General features: G+C 43.2%; 1 protein-coding gene across 1 annotated transcript in view; it reads right to left on the bottom strand.

Moving 5' to 3' along the window:
* Positions 1-2,368: 2,368 nt before the first annotated feature.
* LOC145395168 (sodium-coupled monocarboxylate transporter 1-like) overlaps positions 2,369-24,859 on the bottom strand; it is a 97,586-nt gene continuing 75,095 nt past the window's right edge. Inside the window, exons 5-12 of the mRNA XM_080268863.1 lie at positions 22,807-22,968; positions 22,307-22,519; positions 14,953-15,215; positions 12,217-12,400; positions 11,208-11,294; positions 5,392-5,564; positions 3,555-3,765; positions 2,369-2,570 (exon numbers count right to left, since the gene is read on the bottom strand). Coding sequence (XP_080124989.1) covers positions 2,412-2,570; positions 3,555-3,765; positions 5,392-5,564; positions 11,208-11,294; positions 12,217-12,400; positions 14,953-15,215; positions 22,307-22,519; positions 22,807-22,968 — 1,452 coding nt within the window. The 3' untranslated portion in view covers positions 2,369-2,411. The remainder of the gene's footprint in view (positions 2,571-3,554; positions 3,766-5,391; positions 5,565-11,207; positions 11,295-12,216; positions 12,401-14,952; positions 15,216-22,306; positions 22,520-22,806; positions 22,969-24,859) is intronic.

Here is a 24,859-nt window from a genome sequence, read left to right as displayed (position 1 = left end):
CCCTCATCATGAAACCACAAGATCTAAAAAGTGAATGAAATACCTTTAAGTACAACATCAGTGACTGACGCTTTAACCAAAATATCAATAACAAGACTTTTTTCTGCCATAAAACAGTATTTTCATGGGGTCGTGAGGCTTCCCAAAATAACCTCTTCCTTTATTTCTTCATGTTCACGTTGATATTCTCATAGTGTTAATATTAAACAGATATAAATACTTCCAATTTTATGCAAATACTATGCAATATTAAATAGGTATAAATAAAGCATAAGTTAGGATACGAAGGCACAGTAATCCTAAACAAATTGCCAAGAAAGATGTGCTGGGAATCCACATCCATCCACCAGAACTGTCTACGATTTAGGGTCTCTGAAATTCATATTGGGCAAACACAGAAACATTCATGGAAATTATGAAACTTACAGGAAGTTCAACTCTTCCAAGCACAAATTAACAGAAATCTAGGTAGTTTCACATACATATTTCCCTCTTCCCCACCCACCCCAAGCTCCTACCCACCTTGTATATATGATCGAGAAACAGGGTTAGAAACACTGATGATGATGATGTACAGTAGTTCTTTGTGGTTCATATCGGCAATATGTGTGGTTTCAGCAGCATCCCATCATATATACAGGTACACTCCTTTAATTCCTTCAGTACAATGATATCTTTAAATTTTATGCTTCTTGTATCCACATAATTTCACTCAGCTCTGGAGACAGTTTTTGAAATTGATGGGTTATATATGATGTAGTCATTGGTAACCCCTGTCACTATTTGGGTGATGCTGGAGAGGGAAGCCTTCATGTGGTGGCACTGATATAACCGGCTGGCTAAGTTGCCTGGTCCCTCAACTACTTCGCTATCCCCCCCAGAGGAGGATGGTGGACTGTCAGAGAAGGGCAACTTGAGCCTGCAGTCCACCAGATTCAAGTTGCAAGATGCTCTCCTATGCTAAATAAAATCATCTGGTGGCAGGAAAAATACTGTACAATGCATAAAGATGTCCTTGGTCTGAAGGGGTAAAAGTCCAGTCACTCTAACATCCAGTCACTCTAATATCCAGTCAAACACATTATCTATATTCCCAGTAATATCTGAATAAAGTCTAATATTCGTAACCTCTTCAGTACAGTGATGCACTTCTCACTAAATTCTTGCTACATTCAGATAATTTTATTCAGCTTAGGGGTGACTTTTCAAACTGAAAAAGTCTGGTACAGCATTCATTAACTCCTTCATTATGAGAGATCTCACTAGAAGCTGAATAAAAGCATCTATTGGGTGCCTGATTCAGGTGAAAAATACAGCACTGGACTGAAAGGATTAACCTGATGCTGTAACTGCATTATGCATAAGTACAGTAAAGGTTTTAACTTCGCCATGACAGACGCCTTTAATGACTTATTCTTGCTATTACCAGGCAATTTTATTCAACTTTGAAAAGCTCTCTCAATTTGGAAGGTAGGCTATTCCCAACCACTCCAGTTCCAAGTCTTGGGGGGGAAAAAAAAAAATGGAGATAGCAAGAATAAGGTTAAAAGCTGGCATAGTTAAGAAAAGGAGGCTGATACAAACATTATAGTACATAATAATTAATAAAACTTTGATTCTATAAAACAGTGCTAAAAATACAACATACTTATAAGACTAAAACTATCTTCATTCTCATCCATTGCCCGAGTCTCTGAATTGTACTTTAAATACTTTTTGAAAATAAAGTGGGCACATGAGAACAACCATATCTATACATAAATAATGAATATCTGAATCATTTCTTTATCTTTCGCTAACACAAATGCTAACTGTGTGCGTTCATTCTCACACCATAAAAAAATAACATAAATAGTTTGATATGTTATCAGACACGTCAGTATTTTTTAGAAATCTGTATTGACTTTCCTCATGCAACCTACTTTCCTTAGCATACATAAGCTATCTCCATTCTCTCTATGTCTGATTCTCTTTATACCATAATCGCTCCCACCCTACGTGACCATCCAGCCTCATGACATTTACCGATTAACCCTCCTGTAACTCATCTGTTTTAAAACAACGCACAAAAATTATTTATCCTTACGCCTCCCTCTGCCTCACTCAACATTCTCGGTGCTACTTACTTCTGCCACCCTAAGCCCTTTACCTCTTTTTACAAGCATTCATACATACTTTAATCATTGAGGCTTAAGATATGCATTCTTTTCTTTCATTACCATCACTACCCCAAAGCCAGTGATCCAATACTTTTCCTTCTCTGAGAGGTGGCAGAACTGCCCATCCAAGACCCACTCTACATTCTAATAATCCTACCTTGAGATTTCTGCTGATTTTCCATATGTAACCTGCCACTCACTACTTTCCAGGTTTCAGATTTTCATTACTTTTTCTTCCATTTCCCCTCTGCCCTAAAGTCCTGTGCTCTCCTTCTCTGAAAGGTAGCGGAACTGCCCGCCCTGGCCTTTCTCCCCAGCGTCGGCCTCGTATCCCGGATTAATGTTGCCGTTCTGGGTGGTGATGTTGATGCTGCCATTCTGGGCTGAGATCTTCATGTCGTCGTCGTCATCCTGGAAGAATGTGCCAGAGATTTGTTGTTGTTGTTAGCATATCATCACAACCATCCAACTAATCCTGATACTTACCATTACAATCATTCTTCTTTTCATCATCATCATCATCTGCACAATGGAAAGATTTGTAGTCAATCCAGTCAACCCTCCATCATAAGCCACTAATATTCATTAACTCTTCCACTTACATGTAATCCTTTTATCCTTTTTCTTGTCTTCCTCTGTTTATTTTCCCCAAGACAGTAAAACATTATCCAGTAATATCATATAATTTCACCTCATCCATCCATTCTCCCCGACAGTCATCCTCTCCTCCTCCACTGGTGCTGGAGAGGAACATTTTCATGTGGTAGCACCGACATGTCTGGGTGGCTCCACTGCCTGGTTATATAAACATCCCTCACTTCCCTTCTTAGCCCCCAAACGATGATGGTAAACTGCAAGAGATTGGTAACTTCAGCCTGCAGTCAACCGGGTTCACTCCCAGATGAGCCTGACATTGTAACTACTACTACTGGTATTCCTCCACGCTAGGGCAGCACAACCCAATTCCTGCTTAGTATACTCTTCCACTTCATCCTCCCATCCTTTATCTTGGTCTCCCACATCCCCTTCTCCCTAAAGATGCTTAGCTTACTTACAGCAGGATCCTAACAACAGGCTACAAGCCACCTTCATTCACACTCTTCCATTTTATCCTTTCCTCTCCTTCACTTTATTTTCCCCTTGTTTTCATTCCTAGTCTTCTCCTCCTCCTGTCGGGCACTCCGACACACAATTGTTGAAGTCATAATAGTGAAGAGGTAAAGCAAATACTTACAGCAGGTGGACCCTCGAGTTTGACGTTATCATTTCATTCTTATTACTGACAGACTATTTTATTTAGCTTATGGGAGACCAGGTATCTCCTAAACTGCACAGATCTGTCTGGCTGTCACGAGAATAAAAACATCACAGTGAAGAGGTAAGCCAGATACTCACGGCAGGTGGATCCTTAAGTCCCTGAATTCCTGGGATCCACCGCCTGAACCAGAATACAGCAGGTGAGATGCAGCGTGGGTCGATGGTGGACACGTCTGTCATCCCGGTGACTAGCGTGACCAACATACCCACCACGATGACAGTAAAGCACCCCGTTGCCGAGTACCACATGTATGACAGCTTGTACAGCCCCAGTGGCTCACCAGGATCCCTGCCAAACATGGACATCAGTCCATAAACCCACTGATTGCCAATGTGTATTATGAAAGGAAAATACAACTGTGTGTTGATAAGCATGATGATGTTGCTGCTCAACCCTAGTCTGTCTGGCCAAACAGACCCATTGGCTGCATGTACACAACTATTCCTATGGGGTTGTCTCACAGGTTACCCACAGTGTTGATGCTGTGTTTGTGTGTTACTGTGGCATGTGCTGTACAGTGCTGCATTATGTGTGCTATGTTATGTGGGCCCAATCTACAAGCTGGGCACATATTATCTGTGATTCCATCCCACCTAAGTCTAAGCTGACAGCTGAAGAGGACTGGGTAATGTCCTGTTGTAAGTCTAACTAAACGAACTCATCACTTCTATTTAAGGATGCCTCTGAAAGGTGGGTGTCAAGAGGGGGACTTATAATGTTCTGATCAAGTTTCTGTATTGCTCTGCAAAGTGGGTACTGTATGTAAAGTGTTTCTTCAGTGCTTGTGTTGGAATGTCTGGGAGCGGGATGTTGTAAAGAGTCTGATAATGTTTGTGGTGACTGTTTTATGTGCCCAGGTGTGTTGTGTCTGTGTCATGTAATGACAGGGGTACTGCCTACTGGCATTTGCTGCTACATAGAATTGTGTCCTTCTCATATCGAGATAGTCTCTAACAAGGGAGACTTTAGTTCCAGAGTGTAAGAGAACTGTGGGAGTGGTTCTGATGCAGCCAGTCGTTATGCACAGGGCATTGTTCTGTATGGTTTGCAGAGTTGTAGTGAGTAATAGACAGGATGAGAGCCGATGTTGGGGAGGCATAGGACATCATTAATCTAATGTATTGTTTGTAGAGTTAAGGGAGCATGAGATAATGAACAAAAGTAATTTTACATGTTTCACGTGAACTAATACAACTCAAAAATATTCAGTGAAGTTGATTTGTGCATTCAGATAGATATTAAAATATAATTATGCAATACAGTAATAGTAATTATATGCAAATGCAGCACACAATGCAGTGAATTAGTAGTTTTAAATAACGTTCTCCTTACGTGTCAAGTACGGTTGGTGGAGAATTAGTGCCACTCCCTGTAAAACAATTAACTCTAAGCCCCTGGCCACCCTGTTCGGGATACATGGCGTCTGGCAATGAATGAATGAAAAAAAAAAAATAACTTTGCAGAAAATATAAAATAAGCCCTCATGCCCATGAAAATGCATAAATGACTTAACATTTTTTTAATTTGTATTATGTATTTGACCCATTTAGAGGGGAAATGTGCATTCTGACATCTTATTTTGTGGCCAAAAATATCCTTGATTCTTGTAGGCTCTGATGTACAAAGAAAAAAAAAAAATGCCAGTTCGTAAGGGTCTTAAGTTCTATATTGTTGGCAAGTTTATGGTTGGGCAACTGTAGTAATTTATTCTAAGAGCAAAGTATGATTAATTTCAGTTGAGGAAATCACACAAAACTGAAAGTGGTAATACTTGTACTGTTAGCATTTATGGTGGATTAACTCTAATATACTCTAGTCCATCCAATGGTAGCTTATTGTAATCAGAAGAATGAGTCACAGGAGCTGCAGAGTACTGAGTAAGAACTGACTATTTACTTCACTGTATCAACTCACTCTATGACTTCCGGCGCAATGGTGGTGGTTGTGGTGAAGTTGAAACCGTCGCAGCCAGCAATACTTGTTGGCATTCTCTCCTGGACAATCTGCCCATTTGCTTTGGCAATCTGGTGTCCCACACCAATCCAAAACAAGAACACCAGGCTCACGATACCACCAATGAATGCTCCCTGAAACAGAATCACTCAGTCAAACAATCAATATCATAATCTTTGTTTTCATCACCAAACACCCGGCTCATGATGACACCAATGAATGCTCCCTGGTAGCAAAATCAATCAATCAACATCATCAGTACCATCACTATATCATCATCACCACCACCACCACTTTGACCTCTTGTTTCCAATCAATGAGTACAGAAATGAAAATAATTTACTATACACTGGTGGAACTCACAATCCCAATTATTATGAACAGCAGACTTGCAGTGCCTTCAATGAATGCTCCCTAATAACAAATTTAATCAATTAATCTTTCTCCCTAGTAACAAACTTTATCAATTAATCTACATATAATCTTCGTTGTCATTATATGCAGCTGGCCACACATGAACCTTGGACAGCGTGTGTGAAGTGAAGGTCTACCTAATATTTCTGACGTTTTTGCATCAAAGTTACTTGTTCATCCCAACAAATATTTGAAGTATTTTCTGCCATCATTGGCCTCAATACTAACTAGGCATATGGGGTCCCTCCTGTTGTCCTCAAAAACTGCATTTCTGTTCTTACACCCTCCCTAGGTAAATTCTTTCGCCTTTGTCTTTCAACTTGTACCTTTCCTTCCTGCTGGAAGTTTGCTCTCATTCAGCCAGTCCAAAAGAAGGGTGACCATTCCCAACCCTCCAAATATTGCCCAAGTGCTTTAACATCCTGTATTTCAAAAGTTTTTGAGTCTGTTCTTAAACCCCCCCCACCCCCCACCCCCAAATATTAAGCATGTTTGCTTTGCCGATTGTCAGTATGGGTTCCGTCAGGGATGCTTCACTGGCAATCTTCTCACCTACCTTTCAGACTCCTGGTCATCCTCCTTTCGGGACTTTGGCAAAAGCTTCACCACTGCACTTGACATCTCAAAGGCTTTCAATCAAGTCTGGCATAAATCTTTAATTTTCAAATTGCCCTTTTACGGTTTCTATCCTTCTATCTGTGCCTTCATCTCTAGCTTCCTTTCTGGTCATTCTATAGCTGCTTTTGTAGACAGCCACCATTCTTCTCTTAGATCTATTAATAATGGTGTTTCTCAGGGCTCTGTCTTATCACCAACTCTCTTCCATTTATTCATCAGTGACCTAAGCCGTACATCTAACCATATCCACTTATATGCTGATGATTCCACCCTTCACCTTTTTATTCGCTTCCCCCCAGCATCCATCTCAGCAGTTGCTGCAACAAACAAGGGATGAGGCCATGGCACACCTAAAGTCTGACTTGGCTCATATCTCTGACTGGGATACAAGTACTGTATTCTTGTTTTTAATGTGTCAAAAACTCAGTTCTTACACCTGTCAACCCATCAAAATCTTCCACAGGAGTACCCATAAATGTTTAATAATATCTGACTCAATCCTGCATCATCTTTAAAAATACTTGGGGTTTCATCCTTGCTGGATTTATCTTGGAAAGATCATATTACATCTCAAATTTTGCTTCAAAGAGATTAGGTATGCTATGCCAAATCCATACCTTCTTTACCCCTGCAAAGCTATTGACTTTATACACGGGTTTTATTCACCCGTGTAAAGTACAACTTTCGTGTGGGGAGGCTCCCAACGTGCAGCCCTTCTCAATAAGGGGAAGTCAAAGGCTTTTCGTCTCATTAACTCTCCTCGTCTTACTGGCTCCCTTCAACCTCTGTCTATTCACTGCACTTCTGCATCTTTATCTCATTTTCTATTGCTACTTCAGTGGTCACTGCTCCTATGAACTGTCTGCTTGCATCCCTCCACCTCTACGACAAGAGTGAAGCACCTGTCTAGCAACAAACTCTCATCTCTTTTCTGTCCAACTCTCTAATGCACGAGTTAACCGTTATTCCCAGTCCTTCATTTATGCAACAGGTCAACTCTGAAACTGTCTCCCTCTGTCTATATTTCCTACTTCCTATGATCTCCAATCATTCAAATGCTGTGAGTCCAGGCATCTCAAAATGAACGAATCTTGAATTTAGCTCTCCTTAATTATTTTGTTTTTTCTTGGAAGGAACGGTTTGTTGGCTCCTGGCCTGGTTCTTACTTAATGACATAAAAAGGAAAAAAAAAAAAACTCCATGTCAGTCTCACCAATGATTATGCCATGATTGTCAAGTGTGTCAACTGCTAGACCACTGCCACACACTGCTGCTGTCCCAGGTTCATATGTTGCCAACTGTACATATCATCATCATCATCATCATCATCATCATCATCATCATCATCATCCTAACCTCGTTTTCTGATCAGTGGGGATGGAAAATTAAATAGTATATAAATCAATCAGTCAACATTATACTCCTTGTTATCATGGTATCATCATTCATCATATTGCCATAATCATCATCCTCATGACTTCTTTCTTCCAATAACTGTGTGCAGAAATGGAAAAAAAAAAAATAATAATAATACACTACTATATATAAAATATCAGTAAACATCATAATTTTCATCATCACCATCTCATCAAAATAACCATCATCAGCCTGATCTTGGAAATGAAAATAAGATGGTAGAGTGCTGATTCTATAAAATATATATATATATATAGATAGATAGATAGATAGATATTGATATATATATATATAGATATATATATATCATCGCTAGGTAATTTGGGTTCATTACTCCTCTCACTGCTGGGTCTATTTTCATGTAACTGACTGGAATTCTAGCCAAATGCTGTAAAACGTAGCAATTAAAAGAAACGTGAGGCTGTGCATATAAAAAGATATAATTTCAGTCTTCATAAATGCATGAGCATAATAAATAAATAAATAATAATCTGTTGTAATCCTAGTTTTACTGAGTCTATCTTCAAGGAATTGATTTGAACTTCTAGCTACACGCTGTTCAAATGTAGCAATTTAAGAAAGAAAGGTTATTAGAGGCTGTGTTTCAGTATAAGAATTTCAACCCTAGTGAATGCATGTATGTTTTGTTTTCGTTTTCGTTTTTTAAAGGCTCCAACATGCTTGCATGTGTCAGCCTTGGTCACCTAATGGTGGCTCTCCATGCTGCACGATCCATTGCAGCCTCCCTGTTCAGTCCCTTAACCCTGAGGTCACAATGACCTCGTCCCATGTCTTTCTTGGTCTACCCCTCATAACCCCACCCCCAACATTAACACTTCTCACCTACCTCACCCAATTTTTTTTTTTTTTTTTTTTTTTTTTTTTTTTTTTTTTATGTGTCCGACTCTGGGCATAGGCTTCACAGCCTGCTATCAAGGCCCAGCAGTCCTCCTACATACCATACACCTCTACATGTCACCACTTCGGCGCTAACACCCACCGTCCATATTGAATACATGCTAGGGCTGTCTCATACAGGACTGGTGTATTGGTATTAGCGGGGGTATTTTTACGACATGTCGGCGGGTCTTCTGGTAGATCAGTAAAGCCTGATTTAATGAAATTCAAATCCTTAAACTGTTCCCTGCCCCAGCCGGGATTCGAACCTGGGTCCGTAAGGACTGCAGGCCACCTCTCTACCGATTGAGCCACCGCCTCCCCTAAATTATCATCCCCCATCCTCTCCACATGTCCAAACCATCTCAATCTACCTCTCCTCATCACAACACCAATACACTCCAGTCCCATCCTACCTCTCAACTCTTCCATCGTAAACCCAGCCCCTCCAGGCCTTGGACGCAGGGACGCACTGCACATCCACCTAATCATTGTCATTTCTGTATGTCTGAGCTGGCGAATATCTTCCTCCTTCACTGCCCAGGTCTCACTACCATACAGCATTACACTCCTAACACATGCTGCATACAAAGACCCCTTAGCACGTAGGGAGAGTCCTCTCAATGTCAGGAGAGGCAAGAGCTCCCTGAACTTCTTCCAACCACTTCTCACCCTACCCAGCCCCACCTCCAGCACACAACATGTCTCCCAAATAGCAAAACTCTTCCACACACTCAAGAGATTCACCAGCAAGTTCAATCCTTTCACTTCTGACGATCTCCACCTGCTCACCCCGACACGCCGTACACACAAAATCAGCATTATCTCGCAGTCTACCTCTGATACCACTACATCTCTTATGCACCCATTTATCACACACACTGCACAAGATGGAATTACTTCCCACGCCCTTGTGGCAAACTGCACATGGCCACTCTCCCTCGTCTTTGACAGTACCGCCACCAACCCTAGATATCATCACTTTTGTTTTATCTGCATTTACCCTTAAACCCTTGTGCCCCATACCATCTCTCCACTTCCTAAACCTTTCCTCCGCCTCCCTTTCGTTCTCTGCAATCAACACCAAATCATCAGCATACAACAACTCCCACGGGAGTCCGTTTCTAAAGTCACGTGAAAGGGCTTCAAGTACCATGATAAACAACATGGGACTCAAGACTGACCCCTGATGCACACCAACATTCACGGAAAACTCATCACTCAAATCTCCGTTCACTCTTACCTGGGTGTGGGCACCCACATACATAGCCATAACCACCCTAACCAGCCACTCCTCCAAGCCAAGCTTTCTCATTGCCCACTTCACCACCTCTCTAAGGACTCTGTCAAAGGCCTTTTCCAAATCAACAAAAATAAAATAAAGATCCCTTCTCCTACCAATATATTTTTCCTGAAGCTGACGAACAATGAATATAGCATCAGTGATCCCCCTACCTGGCATAAACCCAAACTGCATCTCATCAATATTCACTCTTTCTCTAATCATACCTTCTAAAACTCTCTCCATTACCTTCATTATCTGATCTAGAAGCTTTATACCTCTATAATTTCCTCTTTCCAGGGCATCACCCTTCCCTTTATACACATTTACAATTACACTCTTCAGCCAATCATCTGGGACAACACACTCATAAATAATCCTATTTATCAGGTCAGTGATTAAACTCACCCCCTATATCACCTGAGGCCTTCAACATTTCGGCAGTCAACCCAGACACACCTGCTGCCTTCCCCATCCTCATCCTGTCTATTGCCTCACTCACAGTAGCAGTATCAATCAAAGGCCAAGGGCCAGACACTGGATCTGCTGGCTCCAAACCTTCCCTGTCCCAGTCAAACCCCTCATTCAACAACCGGTTATAATGCTCTCTCCATGCATCTTTAATATCCTCACTATTCACCACTACCCTTTCTTCATCATTCTTCACACACTGCTCACCTATAATATCCCGATTATCCCTCTTCACTTGACCTGCCACCCTAAATATCATATTTTTCCTTTCCCCATGATTTAGGTTATCAAGTAAAAGTCTCTGTGACTCAGACTTTGCCCTGTATACCTCTCTTCTAGCCCTACGCTTGGCAGCCAAATATTCCTCTTTGCTACCACCCTTCTTCCATTCCCGGAAAAGCCTTCTTTTCTTCTTAACTGCAGCTTCTACACCCTCATCCCACCACCAAGTTACTTTATGTCTCGGTGGTCCTCTTGTCCAACCGCATGTTACATCAGTAACTCTCAAGAAATTGTTCTTGAGGGCTCTGTACTGTTCATTAACGCTACTGTCTACAGCTCCCTGTTCAGCCACCACTCTCCTCAACTCGCTACAGAAGGCATCCCTTACTACTTGGTTTTTCAGCTTCCATATTTTCAATAAATAATAAATAACACTAAAAATAATGTGTATACTCACGATATGGTTGGCCCAGGGGAAGAACATGCCGAGGGTAAAGAGCCCCAACAATGGACCGCCCACCATGCCGAAGATACTCAGTGCAGCCTGCAACCATAACCAGTGTCAATGCAACCAAACATATCAATCAATCACTGTCATCATCATTATGTCAAAATCATCACCAGTCATCATCATTATTACCATCATCATCATCATCATCATCATATTATCACCATTATCACTGCCATCACTCACTTTCATCACCATGTCATCATCACTGTCATCTTCAACACAACCATCACCTAATTAATCCAATCCTCCAATGCCCCATGAGGAGTGTAGAAGCCGGGGGCTAGGCAAGTTGGTCCCGACATTTAAGATGCGAGTGACCAGCCTCACTCATCCCTGAGTGGCATTACATGAGCAATAAACTCCAACCACCCCTCAGATATAACTTACACAGGTTCAATCCGACTGGAGTGCCTTAATTACACAATACACCACCAGGTGCCATAGTTTGGTTATATGGTTACCACCCAGCATAGTAAATGGTCTTCTGGTGTACATGAAACCATTTGGCTTGTCACTCAGTGTAGTCACTCAAAGGCAGAAGGAAGAGGAAAGAATGAAGGAGGCAAAGACAGAAGAAGGAGTGTAAAGTCAACCATAGGCAGAAGGAAGAGGAAAGAATGAAGGAAAGAAAGACAGAAGAGGAAGAGAGGAAAAGGCAGACACCCAAAGCAGCACTACATGGAGTGAGTGGATGGTGAGTGCCCCCACTGACCACAAACCTAATTAATCAGTTTAATTAAAACTAACAAACACACACTCCATCTAACTTAAGCTAACATAACCTAATCTAAGTAAACAAACCTAACCCAATCCAATCCAGTCACACCCAACCCAACATGACCTATCTCAACAAACCCAAACCTAACCTAACCCAAGCCAATCTAACCTTCTGTAACTAACTTAACATAACCAACCAGTCTAACAGCCTGCTTCATATCCAATGCAACCCACTCACAGACAGGATGTTGCCCAATTGCTCGGCCACAAACACCAGGCCAAAGGTGAGGAGACCGAAGAAGAGCGAGAGACCACGGGAAGTCCAGGTACTAGCCTCTTCAGACAGGTTGGGGAAGCAGCCAGCCTTCACAAAGTCCTCCAGCACAATGGCAGCCAAGGAATTCATACCAGACGACACAGTGCTGCAGTGAGAAGAATACTTTAGCACCCTTACTATGATGAAAGATGAAGAGGGATGCCTGCACATGGTAGCACCAATATAACTACGTGGAATTAGTTGGAGAAGAACAGGGAGGCTTTAGGAAGGAAAGAGGTTGTGTAGATCAGATATTCATTCTTAGATCTTTAGTGGAAAAGTTTCTAGAGAAGGGAAAAAAGTTGTATGCGGCTTTCATGGATTTGGAGAAAGCATATGACAGGGTGGATAGACATGGATTGTGGAAAGTATTAAGAATATATGGAGTAGATGGGAAGTTGTTGAATGCTGTGAAGAGTATGTATGATGGTGCTAAGGCTGCAGTGTGTGTGGATGGTGAACTAAGTGAATTTTTCTCTTTGAAGGTTGGGTTGAAACAGGAATGTGTCATGTCTCCATGGTTGTTCAACCTGTACATGGATGGGTAATAAAAGAGGTGCAAGGTAGGGTAGTGGATGTTGGAGTGGCCCTGGTGAGAGAGGATAGTGTTTGGAAACTCCCTGTACTGTTGTTTGCAGATGATACTGTGTTGTTGAATGAAGACGAAGGGGAGCTGCAAGGCTTGGTGGATGAGTTTGAGAGAGTGTGTAAGAAACGGAATCTAAAGGTGAATGTAGGGAAGAGTAAAGTGATGGTCTTTGAGAGAGGTGAAGTCAGTGAATGTACAACAAGGTTGGATGGTGAGGAATTGGAAAATGTGAGTACGTTTAAGTACTTGGGTAAATAGTGTGATGAGTAAGGATGGAGGTTTGGAGGGTGAAGTGCCTGAAAGGGTACAGCAGGGAAGAAAGGTTGCTGGTTCTTTGAAAGCTGTGATAAGAAACAGGGAAGTGAGCATGGAAGTGAAAAAGTTACTACATGACAGAATTGTGATACCAACTCTAACGTATGGAAGTGAAGCTTGGACGTTGTTGGAAGGACACAAGTCAAGAGTGAGAGCAGTGGAAATGAGTTATTTAAGAGGAGCCTGTGGAGTCACATGGAGAGACAGGCTGACAAATGAGGATATAAAGGAGCGTTGTGGTGTTGATGTGGATGTGATAGGAAGCGTTATGAGGAACACACTGAGGTGGTTTGGCCATGTGGAGAGGATGGAGGGTGAAAGACTGACGAAGAGAGTGTGTGTGAGTGAGGTGGAGGGGGGAAGAGGGAGCGGGAGGCCGAGGATGAGATGGAGGGATGGGGTGGAGAGTACATGAGAGAGAGGGGTGTGAGTTGGGAGCAGAGCAGTGAAATGGCGGGGGACAGGGCGACGTGGAGGCGCTTTTGTTTGTGGCCACCCCAAACGGGATTGAGGCGTCTAGCAATAGATAGATAGATAGGCTCCACTGCCCAGTTGTACAAACGTCCCTCAGTTCCCTCTATCCCCCAAAAGGTGAATGGTGGACTGTGGGAGAAGGGGAACTTCAGCCCACAGCTCACTGGATTCGTATTTCTGATGAACGTGGGGCTCGAACTACTCTACTACTACTACTATGGTGAAATCTTTCATATTACTGTATTCTTGCTATCAAGATACAATGCACGGGTATAGGTCTGTCTGTCTATCTATCTATCTAGAGCCAGATGCCATAATCCCATAAGGGGTGGCCATTTGTCTTGGGTTGTTTTATGGGGAGGGGCACAAACCCTCTGCCAACTCAGTTGCTGTCATTTAGCGAACACATTTGGGTTGGTTATATGGTTACCACCCAGCGCTGTTAATGATTTCCTGGTTTACAGGAAACCATTAGATTTGTCACTCAATGTAAAGCCACCTGAAACAGAAAGAAGAAGAATAACCAGTCACAGGAAAGATGGGAGAAATAGGACGAGTGGAGTGTGGGCACAGAAAAAAAATAAATAAATAAAGGTGAAAGAAGTAGGTACATTGGGTAAGTGGAATTGTCATCACCTACCATTATTGGTGTAAGTATGGATGAAATCAGGGGTGTAGGGTGAGCAGATCACGTGGAAAAAAATACGAGTATTGTACTGGTTGCCATCACCTGCCACTATGGGTGTAGGTGTGGATGAAATTAGGAGTGTAGGGTGAACAGATCAGGTGGAAAATGTACAAGTATTGTACTGGCTGTGTTTGTAAGTGGGAAAGTCTGTATATATCAAGGAACCTTAGCAGGGTGCAAAGATGCAAATTCACGTGAAAGGACATAGGCCTACTATTGCACCCACTTCAATGTTTGCTCCCAGGTGGGACTGAGCTCAGATCAGGAGACTTTGTAACAAGAATATAATTTCAAAAATATCAGAGTTAATAACAAAAGTATATAGTATAATAAAAGATATATCAAATCAATAACACACAGGAATACAGTATACCAACTACTATAACATGCAAATGTTCGCCAACTCCTGCCAGCATTGTGCACTTCCTGCTACGTTTCTCTTTCTTCCCTAAACATTAGAGAGTATCCTTCCTTGTCTTTTTTTTTTTTTCCCCCACACAAAACTTTTCATGTAACACCTACCACCATCACACCCAGCAGGGAATTGCTTGCAAACTTCTAATCGTGATGGTTCTGTACAAGAGAGCCATACCTGAGTGCTCCAGAGAAAATGCCAGCCACAAAGAGACCAGGAAGACCTCTGAACTCTCCCAGGACATCCATAACGAAGAGCGGGAAGAGCTGGTCTCCCTTGGTGACTGCGCCAGAGCGGATGGGGTCACAATCCGCATAGCGCGCATACACAACCATCCCGCCAAATGCACACGTGATCATCAAGATAAACAGACCCACCATGTTGATATACAGAGCGTTGATGGCCATCTGCTTTGTCTGCACACTCAAGTAACGCTGAACCTGTGGTGAAAAGATCTTACTCTGTTATTTTCTGTCGTGTTGCTCATTACGGAATTTAGTTAGTTCATATCATAAATGTAATTGTTTTTGTTTTGTTGTGTGGTTTTACTGTTATTCTCTGTGACGTTACTCTTTACATCACTTTAGGTCATATTATGTCATGGATGTTGTTTTTGTGTTGTACCGGTATTGTTGTGGCCAAGGTCACCTAGACTTGAACTATATGGACTGCAGGTTAAGTCTCCCCTCTTCCTGCAATCCTCCTCTGTTTCAAGCAGAGAGAGGAAGTTGGCAGACATCTTGAATAACTGGGCAGTTGAATAGCCGTTATACTCTTAATACCCCTTAAAGGTGTCCCTCTCCAGCATTATGTCAGGGTTGTGTTCCAAAATACCACAACTTTTTCCATGAAACTGGTACTATAAATTGGGGGGAACTTCTCAAAATCATTTGTTTGTTCGTTTCAAGATTCCCTGCACCTATAGTGCAGGCCGGGCCGGGCCATACATTAGCCCGGTCAGTGGGGTATGGACTGGTTAAAAAACAGTAAGGGGGGAGGACAGGACCTGGGGATTGCCCAGCTCAAACGTCCTGTCTCCTGACTGGCTTTGTGGTGTGCGTGTTCTCAAAATCAGTTTTATAAATGGTGCAGGAGCTTTGACAGCCAATTTTTCTGCAATTCATTGTGAACTTGATTCAGAAAAAGGGAATCATGAAAGGCCACTTGTTGCACTCGAGCACTTCACACTGTAATTCTCTGTATCACTACTCCCACACTTCTTACCGTAACTTATTACCATTTCTCCCACTACTCACCTATTTCACACTACAACTTAATTATCATTATTCCTATACATCCCACTTAACTCTCAATATCACTACTCTCACACTTCTCATTGTAACTTGGTATCATTACAGAGTAACAATGTGAAGTGATAGATTCACCCCAAGATGACGTAAGGTGATCCAGTATAGTCAAACATGACCTGATATAGTCCAGAATGATATAAAATGGTCATAAGTTATCTAATGTCCCCAAACATGACCTAACAGCGCAAAATACGAAATGACAATATGAAAGTGCATGACCTCGTATGTCCCCCAAATGTGACCCTAATGTACCCTGATGCAGCCTCAGCATGTGGCCACACAAGCTATATTGCTGCAGTGGAGTATTTTATGCTTCTTCCACATGATGATGTTTATCTGAGGGAAGTCCGAGATGTCTGTTATTTCACCAGCTATCTAGAGTAACCATTTCCCTGGTTTGGTACACTCAGAAATTATATCCGGGCTAGTCCAGCAGTCAAGTGGTAAGAAATCCTGTATCTACACCTGGCTGATCCCACAGAGGTACCAAGAATAGTATGAAGATGTCTTCGAAGAAAAGAAATAAACAAGACTGGACCTATGCCCAATTTAACCTTACCACAATCTATTACCGTATAACCCCAACATGACCATAAGTGACCACAGTGTGACCTGACATGACTCACAACCTATAATGATCCCCATATAAATGGCCCAATAAAACCTCTAACCCCAATGCGACTATAAATAACCTCAGTCTCACCTGATATGACCCAATGATATGCCCCAACTTGACAATATGACCTAACCTGATACCAGTGACTTACCATGCCACCTGGCCAGGCTGAGATGTGGGCATCATATAGCCCTTTTGAGTTATCAGATGAGGCTGGATGACTCCGTTGCTGACACCTGTCCAGGATGCAACTCAGCATTCCATACTATTAACCCCTTAACCGCGGGTGTCATTCCAGAATGACGGCGACAAAACTGGACCAAACCGCGGGTGGCATTCTGGAATGATCGTGAATATTTTGAACACCGCGCGTTTTCCCGGCGCGCAAATATTCTCACGCAAGAGTAGCTGTCGAGTTCTTTCACGCCAGCCATCCCACACCTCCCTCCTCCAACCCCGAGGGGACCCCCCCCACCCCTGTCCTAACCCGCGTCAGTCAGTATCTGTCCAGCTCTGTGCGTGATAATGGCGCTCCGTCCCGACTCATCGTCGCTCGCTTCCTCCTCTACAATGTTTAGTGCTAGTGTTCCCTCTACCTCTACACCGGTAAAGGAACTGCCGACGGCGAGGCAGAAGGGGTTGAGCACTCCTGAAATTAGAACTGAGCTGGACAAAACAGTAAGTACTACTCTTGATTGTGGCAGTGAAAGTGACACACTCACAGCAAGCAGTGATGATTTGGCAGTGATTGGTGGTGAACCATTTTCCATTGATAGTGACAGTGATGAAAGTGATCGTGTTGATTCCCCCCCCCACCCCCAACTTACTCTGGGAAAGGAAAGGCTCCTATGGGCAAATCTGGTATTGCACGTGGGAAGGGAGTGAAGCGCAGGCTCACGTCTCCCACACCAGGCCCTAGTACGCATTTCCCATCAATTTCCCGTTCCACTAGCCCAATTGCCCTCACATCATCATCATCATCATCTGTCGTGCCCTCTCCTCAGTCTACATCATCTGAGGAGTACGAATTACCAAAGCCTGCAAAGCGAGGGAAGGCAGGCCGTGCAGGCCGTGCAGGCAGGCCTAGAACAAAGGGGATGCGTGGCAGTTGGAGGGCAAAGCTGGGCGATAAGCGAGGCGATAAGCGAGGTGATAAGCGGGGTAGAAAGGGTCAAGTTTCACCACGCACCAGGTCAGAAACCCCCCGCCTGCCCCCGCTCAGTTCCCTCACCCGCGCCACCCCCCCACTCACCGCCCCCGCACTCACCCCCTCCCCGTTGCCTCCTGCCTCACCCACCTCCCGCTTGCCTCCTGCCTCACCTCCTGCCTCACCCATTGCCTCTACATCAGCTCCTTCTCACGGGGAAACGAGTGGAATGCAACCTGCCCCTGCCACTGAACCACGCACAGGGCAAGTTGATGCATTTGTTTGGACTGACGGTGGAGATTTCCAGCCACACAATCCACCGTTTGATATGACAAATGCTGGAATACAGCCTGCCTTCCCATGCAACGCAGGTGATGAGTTTGTTGATTACTTCCTGGCCTTCCTTGATGATGAAATTGGGCAGCATGTCAGCGATGAGACCAATAGGTATGCAACTCAGTGTGCAGCACAAGGGCTGGGACCTATTGGCTCGCCAAAGCAAGTGTCGTGGTTGCCTGTCGGGATCAGAGAGCTGTATGTTTTTTTTGCACTCATGTTTTTGATGCCCCATATAAAGAGACATGAGTTGGAGGAGTACTGGCTCGTGGATGACATAACTACTATCCCCATATTCGGGAAGTATATGTCACGGGATCGGTTCCGACAGCTGCTTGGATACCTGCACTTCGCTGATAATGACAACCCGTCCCAAACTGACCCTTTGTGGAAAGTAAGGGATTTCCTCAACAAGATTAGGGATCGATTTATGCGATTTTTCAGGCCTATGCAGAAAGTCGTCATAGACGAGTCCCTGGTATTGTTCAGAGGACGTCTCAAATTCAGGCAGTACATCCCCAGCAAACGCCACCGCTTTGGGATAAAGTTCTTTGTGCTGTGTGACTGTGAGACGGGGTATATAATGGATTTTGTCATTTACTCTGCTAGCACAATGGATGTGAACAGGAAAGACCCCCTTGGCTTCTCTGGCTCCGTTGTAAAAGTGCTGATGGAGAGGTATTTTGGTGGTAATCATGTGCTGTACACAGACAATTATTACACAGCACCGAAACTCTCCAAATACCTTGCTGAACACGGCATTGGCACTGTTGGCACTGTACGGAGCTATAGGAAAGAGTGGCCTAGTTTCCCGAAGCATCATCATCATCCAGGGGAGATGTTCACCTGAAGAAGTCAGACAAGCTTCTTGCGATCAGGTGGCATGACAAGAAGGTTGTCAATATGATCAGCACCATCCACAAGGGGGAAATGAAGAGAACTGGGAAGGTCAGCTACAGGACGGGAGAGCCAATCATGAAGCCTGATGCCGTCATTGATTATAATGTAAATATGAGACTCGTTGATAAGTCTGATATGATGATTGGCGAAATAGACTGTCTCAGGAGAAACACCCGATGGTACAGGAAGGCTTGCCTGCACATGCTCGATATGTGCATGCTCAATGCCTTCATTCTTTACAAGACACAAGTCGGGGGCATAAGGCAACCATCACTGAGACAGTTTTCCAAGACTGTCGTGCAGCAGCTACTTGAACGATTTGGTCAGGTGACGGCATTGATCCCGAGGCGACACTCTGACACACAACCTGACCGTCTTGAGTGCCGCAATTACATGAGCCGGCACCAGCTTGTGAAATTGCCTCCTAAAGCAGGCGGCAGGTTGTCACAGGGCCGCTGCAGAGTATGTTCAACCACCACACGAAGGCCTACGACGAGAAAAATGAGCACACACCAGTGCCTTGAATGCCAAGTCGCTCTATGTGTAACTCCGTGCTTTGCCGAGTACCACTCTCTGAGTAAATACTGAAAGTGACAGTGATATATAGTGATGCGACAGTGACGTGCTTTGCCAATAATTGTATAATGGATAATGTAGTAATAAGGGATATTTTGCCTAGAAAATAAAGGAAATATTGGCCAGTATAATAAGTGATATTGTAATAAGAGAATCTGCGGCACTTGTGGAATTCTGCGGCACTTATGTAATTCTGTGATGCGCCAGTGATGCAATATAGTAATAAGTGCATTGTAAATATAATGTACATTGCCCATATTATATGTAAAATAATATTAGAAGTTAGAAAGAATGAAAAGATCGCAGGAAACGTCAGTGAGCGGGTGCCGCCGCAGTGAAGTGAGGCGCAGCCGCAGTGAAGAGCGGGCGCAGCCGCAGGGAAGTGCCTTTTACCTACCTCAGTGAACACAGAGTGGGTGTTTATCATATGTACAGTGTTCATATATGTTTATATTACTATTATGAGAGAGTGGTTGGCATTTGGTACTGGTGTGTGGGGCGTAAAATAGTTATTTCACACCCCTCACTTCTAACGGCTCTCCCCGTCCCGTGAAAGTCAACGAAGTCATGAAACCTACATCAACGGAAAGCTGAAGGTTTGTACTTTCTAATGGTACCTTATTTTTTTCTCTAGCTTTATTCTGTGCAGAGTTATTAAGGTTTAAAGGTTTGTTTACATTTGGCTGAAACCCCCACGGGAGAGGACAGTCAGACCAAAACAATACCCGCGGTTAAGGGGTTAAGCACATTATGGAAGACTGCATTGCACACAATCTGCGCCAACAACACAACATACACTCTTGAGAGCTCTGTGGGAAAGCCCGGTCTTGGCTGTGGGCTTCCTTTGGGACTCAGGGCTGTTCGGCCAGATTGCTTAGGAAATAGCTACTACTACTACCAAGAACTCAATCTAATATACTCCAGCATCACTTAATGTAACCTGATTTAATTCTCATGCAACCTGAGATAACTCCATGATCCAATAAGCCTCTAATATGACATAATTTGATCCCAGGTGAAGTCAGTGAATGTACAGTGAGGTTGGAATAGGAGGAAATGGAAAATGTGAGTGCTTTTAAGTAGGCTACTTGGGTAGTGTGATGAGTAAGGATGGAAGTTTAGAGGGTAAAGTGCTTGAAAGGGTACAACAAGGAAGAAAGGTTGCTGGTTCCTTGAAAGCAGTGATAAGAAACAGGGACGTAAGCATGGAAGTGAAAAAGTTACTACATGACAGTATTGTGATACCAACTCTAACGTATGGAAGTGAAGCTTGGACCTTGTTGGAGGGACAGAAGTCAAGAGTGAAAGCTGTGGAAATGAGTTATTTGAGAGAAGCATGTGGAGTCACATGGACAGACAGATTGACAAATGAGGAGGTGAAGGATCGTTGTGGTGTGGATGCAGATGTGACAGGAAGCGTTAGTAAAAACACACCGAGGTGGTTTGGTCATGTGGAGAGGATGGAGCATGCAAGACTAACGAGGAGAGTGTATGTGAGTGAGGTGGAGGCCAAAGATGAGATGGTGGGATGGAGTGGAGAGGTATATGAGAAAGGGAGGTGTGAGCCTGGAGCAGGGCAGTGAAATGGCAGGGGACAGGGCGACATGGAGGCAATTTGTTTGTGCCACCCCTTACAAGACTGGGGTGTCTGGCAATAGATAGACAGTAATAACCAGATATGATCCCATGATCTAATATACCCTAACATGACCTTACGACCTAATCTGATCCCAATACGACCTGATATGGCCCCATGATGCCCATACCATCCTCTACCATGACCCAATAGGTCCTAAACTACTTCCACTATGACGATATGACCCCAGGGCCTTTGTAACCCCCATTGTAGCCAAATACAACTTCAGCATGACCTAACATGACTACAACAGGCTGCAACCCCCTGAATCCACGTGACATTCTTTATACTCTTCATACCAGAAGACTCTGCTCAATTTAGGAACTTCTTCTCATACTGAAAGGGCTTAGGCTATATCTAACACCTCCAATCCAAAAAGTCTATCCTGAGCTAAACAAAGGTGTCAGAAGATGGCAAAAATATATGGAAAAAAAAATGTTCACAGGCTCCAAGGGTTTATTATGGCTACTTCTAACTCTTGTAGTTCGAAATGTCTACCCTAATCTGGAGAAATCCTCAAGAGATGGCAAGAAATAATTAAAAAAAAAAAAAAAAAAAAAAATGTCCCCAGGCTCCACAGGTTAACAGTCAATGACCTGTGCCGAGCTGACCAGATAGTCAGTGACCCAGGATGTGGCAAGAATGGTGGAGGCAGTGGCCGAGTCTGTAGAAAGGTGGTCTACTGACCCAGTGGACGTGGGTCTGAATCCCAGCTGGGGCTAGGAACAGTTTAAGTATTTGAATTTCATTAAAGCAGATTTTACTGAACTACCATAAAACCCACCAACATGCTATGAAAAACGCCCCTGCTAATACCAATGCACCAGTCCTGTATGAGACAGCCCTAGCACTTATTCAATATGGCTGGTGAGTGTTAGTACCAAAGTAGTGACATTTAGAGGTGTACGGTTCATGGGAGGACTGCTGGGCCCCAGGGAACTGCCTGTTAAGCTTATGCTCAGAAGAAAAAAAAAAAAAAAATCAGGCTCTTTAAGTTAACATTCACTAACCTGTGCCTGGTTGACCCCATAGATAGTGATCCAGGTGAAGTATCCGCCGACGATCAGTGTCCAGAAAGTGTGTCGCGTGGCAGGATTGGGGTCAAAGTCAATAAGGACTGCACGTCCGCTCTCAACATTCTTCTGCCACACCTCCGCGAAGCCGCCAGTGTCTAGTGTCCCTTTGATGATCACAAACATCATGCTGGCATACATGATCACTGTCTGCGGGGATGGGGTAGGTTACATTGTGGAGAGAATGCTTAGGTCAGGTCAGGTTATACCCATGTCTCATATCCTGTTATTTTTAATTTTTTTTTTTCATATCCCATTATCATCCCACCATCATTTCTTATTCATCATCAGCTCTCATATTCCACTATCATCTTTCATATTCCATTATCATCTCTAATACTCCATTTCCATCTCATATTCCATTATCATCTCTCTTATTCAATAATTATCATGTCTCCCAATCCCATCAGTATATTTCCTACTCGGTATTAACTTACCTGCAGTGCATCGGTCCACAGCACAGCCTTCATGCCCCCGAGGGTGGTGTAGAAGATGCACACAAAGCAGATAAGAGAGACAGACACGTAGACGTTGAACCCAGTTACCTGAGCCAAGGCTAGAGCCGGGGCGTATACCACGATGGCCATGTAAAGGGACATCTGAGGGTGGTGATAATAATAATAATATTAATAACAATAATAATAATTAAATGAACTCGAGGAGTGCATACCTCCACCATAGTCATTGCCATTAAAAAGGATTCGGAACTGCCCAAAAATTTAATCAATTCTTTCTTGGTCCATGGCCCACCTTTCCACAAAATTTCATTGAAATTCATTGATAGCTTTTTGGAGATATTGTGCTGGATACTCCAGAACTGGATCTGGCCCAGAATTGCATCATTCCTTCCTTGGCCCATGGCCCACCCTTCCACAAAATTTAATATAAATCCATTCATTACTTTTTGAGTAAAGTTGCTAACAGACAAACAAACCAATGCCGGCAAAAACATAACCTCCTTGGCCGAGACAATAATATGAGGGGTCGCGCGACGTAAGGTGTTCTCACACCAGATCATAAAATGTCAGAAGACGGGTTCAAACTTCTGCAATATTCTCGCAACTTTTTTCATTTTGATGGCAGAACTTTCATTTTCTTTCTAGGAAAGGTTTTTGAGTGTAGATTGTGATTCTTATAATATTTTGGCCATATCCATGAATATAATAAATATATATATATATATATATATATATATATATATATATATATATATATATATTGCTGAACTTTCAACCCATTTTCTGGCAAAACTTGATTGATTAAGCAAAAAACATTGTTTAGAATGAAGATAAATACCATTAAACAATATGAATGTGCTATGACCCCCAAAAGAGGTCATACGGGTTGAAAAAAAGAAAAGAAAAATAGCTACAATCAATCCAACTCCCAACTTTCCACCCCCTCTCCTCTCATGTCTGTCTGTTTGTCTGTTGGGCTCCCTATGTCTGTATGTATATATTGCTCTTATCAGTGAAGGTGAATAATGTAACAGCAGAAAAGTAGCAAAAAACTATTATCATCAGAGTAATGATGGAAAAAAAAAATCTTAGTACACTCACCAAACAACAGAGATTAGTATCTGAGGGTCACAGTAGAGGTAATCCAAACACCGTTGTCCATTGTCAGGCCACAGTTGTAAATGAAGGAGGCATAGGTGAGAAGAAGCTTTTTCTTTTTTCTTTTTTTGACAAAGATGAAGGGACCAAAGGCCAGGAGCCTGCAAATTGTCCCCTCCAAGAAAAAAAAAATGATAACAGAGCCAAATTAGTTCATTTTGAGATGCCTGGACACACTGAGTTTGAGAGACTGGTGATCATAGGCAGTAGGATATACAGACAGAGGGAGACAGTTCCAGAGTTGACCTTTGCATACAAGAAGGACTGGAGATCATAGGCAGTAGGAAATACAGAGAGCGAGAGTTCCAGACCTGACCTGTTGCATACAAGAAGGACTAGAGATCACAGGCAGTAGGAAATACAGACAGAAGGGAGCCAGTTCCAGAGTTGACCTGTTGCACACAAGGAGAACTGGGAGTAACGGTTAACTCTTGCATTAGTTAGAATCCAGTGCAACAAACAGCTGGCACATAGTCCAGAGTGTCGTTGTCAGGGTCATGCTCTGGCTCTGACTCCTCACCAGCATGTTGATGCCTCCCTTGTGCCTGCCTCAGTCCCTTACGGTCAAGGAGACTGTTGAGCCACATTTGGGCCTCTGACTCAAGAAAGCAGAGGAGGCTTCTGAGGTCGTTGAACTTCTGTGGTGTCAGAAGTTGCTCATGGGTACTTAGGCATCAGTGCCACACTGGACTAGTCAAACCTCACCTATGCATACTGTACTTTGCCCCTCCTTTCATCACTCGCACCTTGGTGATGTTGGCTGGAGTGCCATCACGGGTGTAGTCATTCTTGATGTACCAGCCCACCTGAAAGGCGATGTTAGCCACCTGCTGGCAGGCCAGGGAGAAGCCAACTGTCTGACGGTTTGCAATGT

The sequence above is a fragment of the Coenobita brevimanus genome, chromosome 30, assembly GCF_032717465.1.
Source record: "Coenobita brevimanus isolate Jiangsu-jjx chromosome 30, ASM3271746v2, whole genome shotgun sequence".
Lineage (NCBI taxonomy): Eukaryota > Metazoa > Arthropoda > Malacostraca > Decapoda > Coenobitidae > Coenobita > Coenobita brevimanus.
This window is presented reverse-complemented; position numbering and strand designations above follow the sequence as displayed.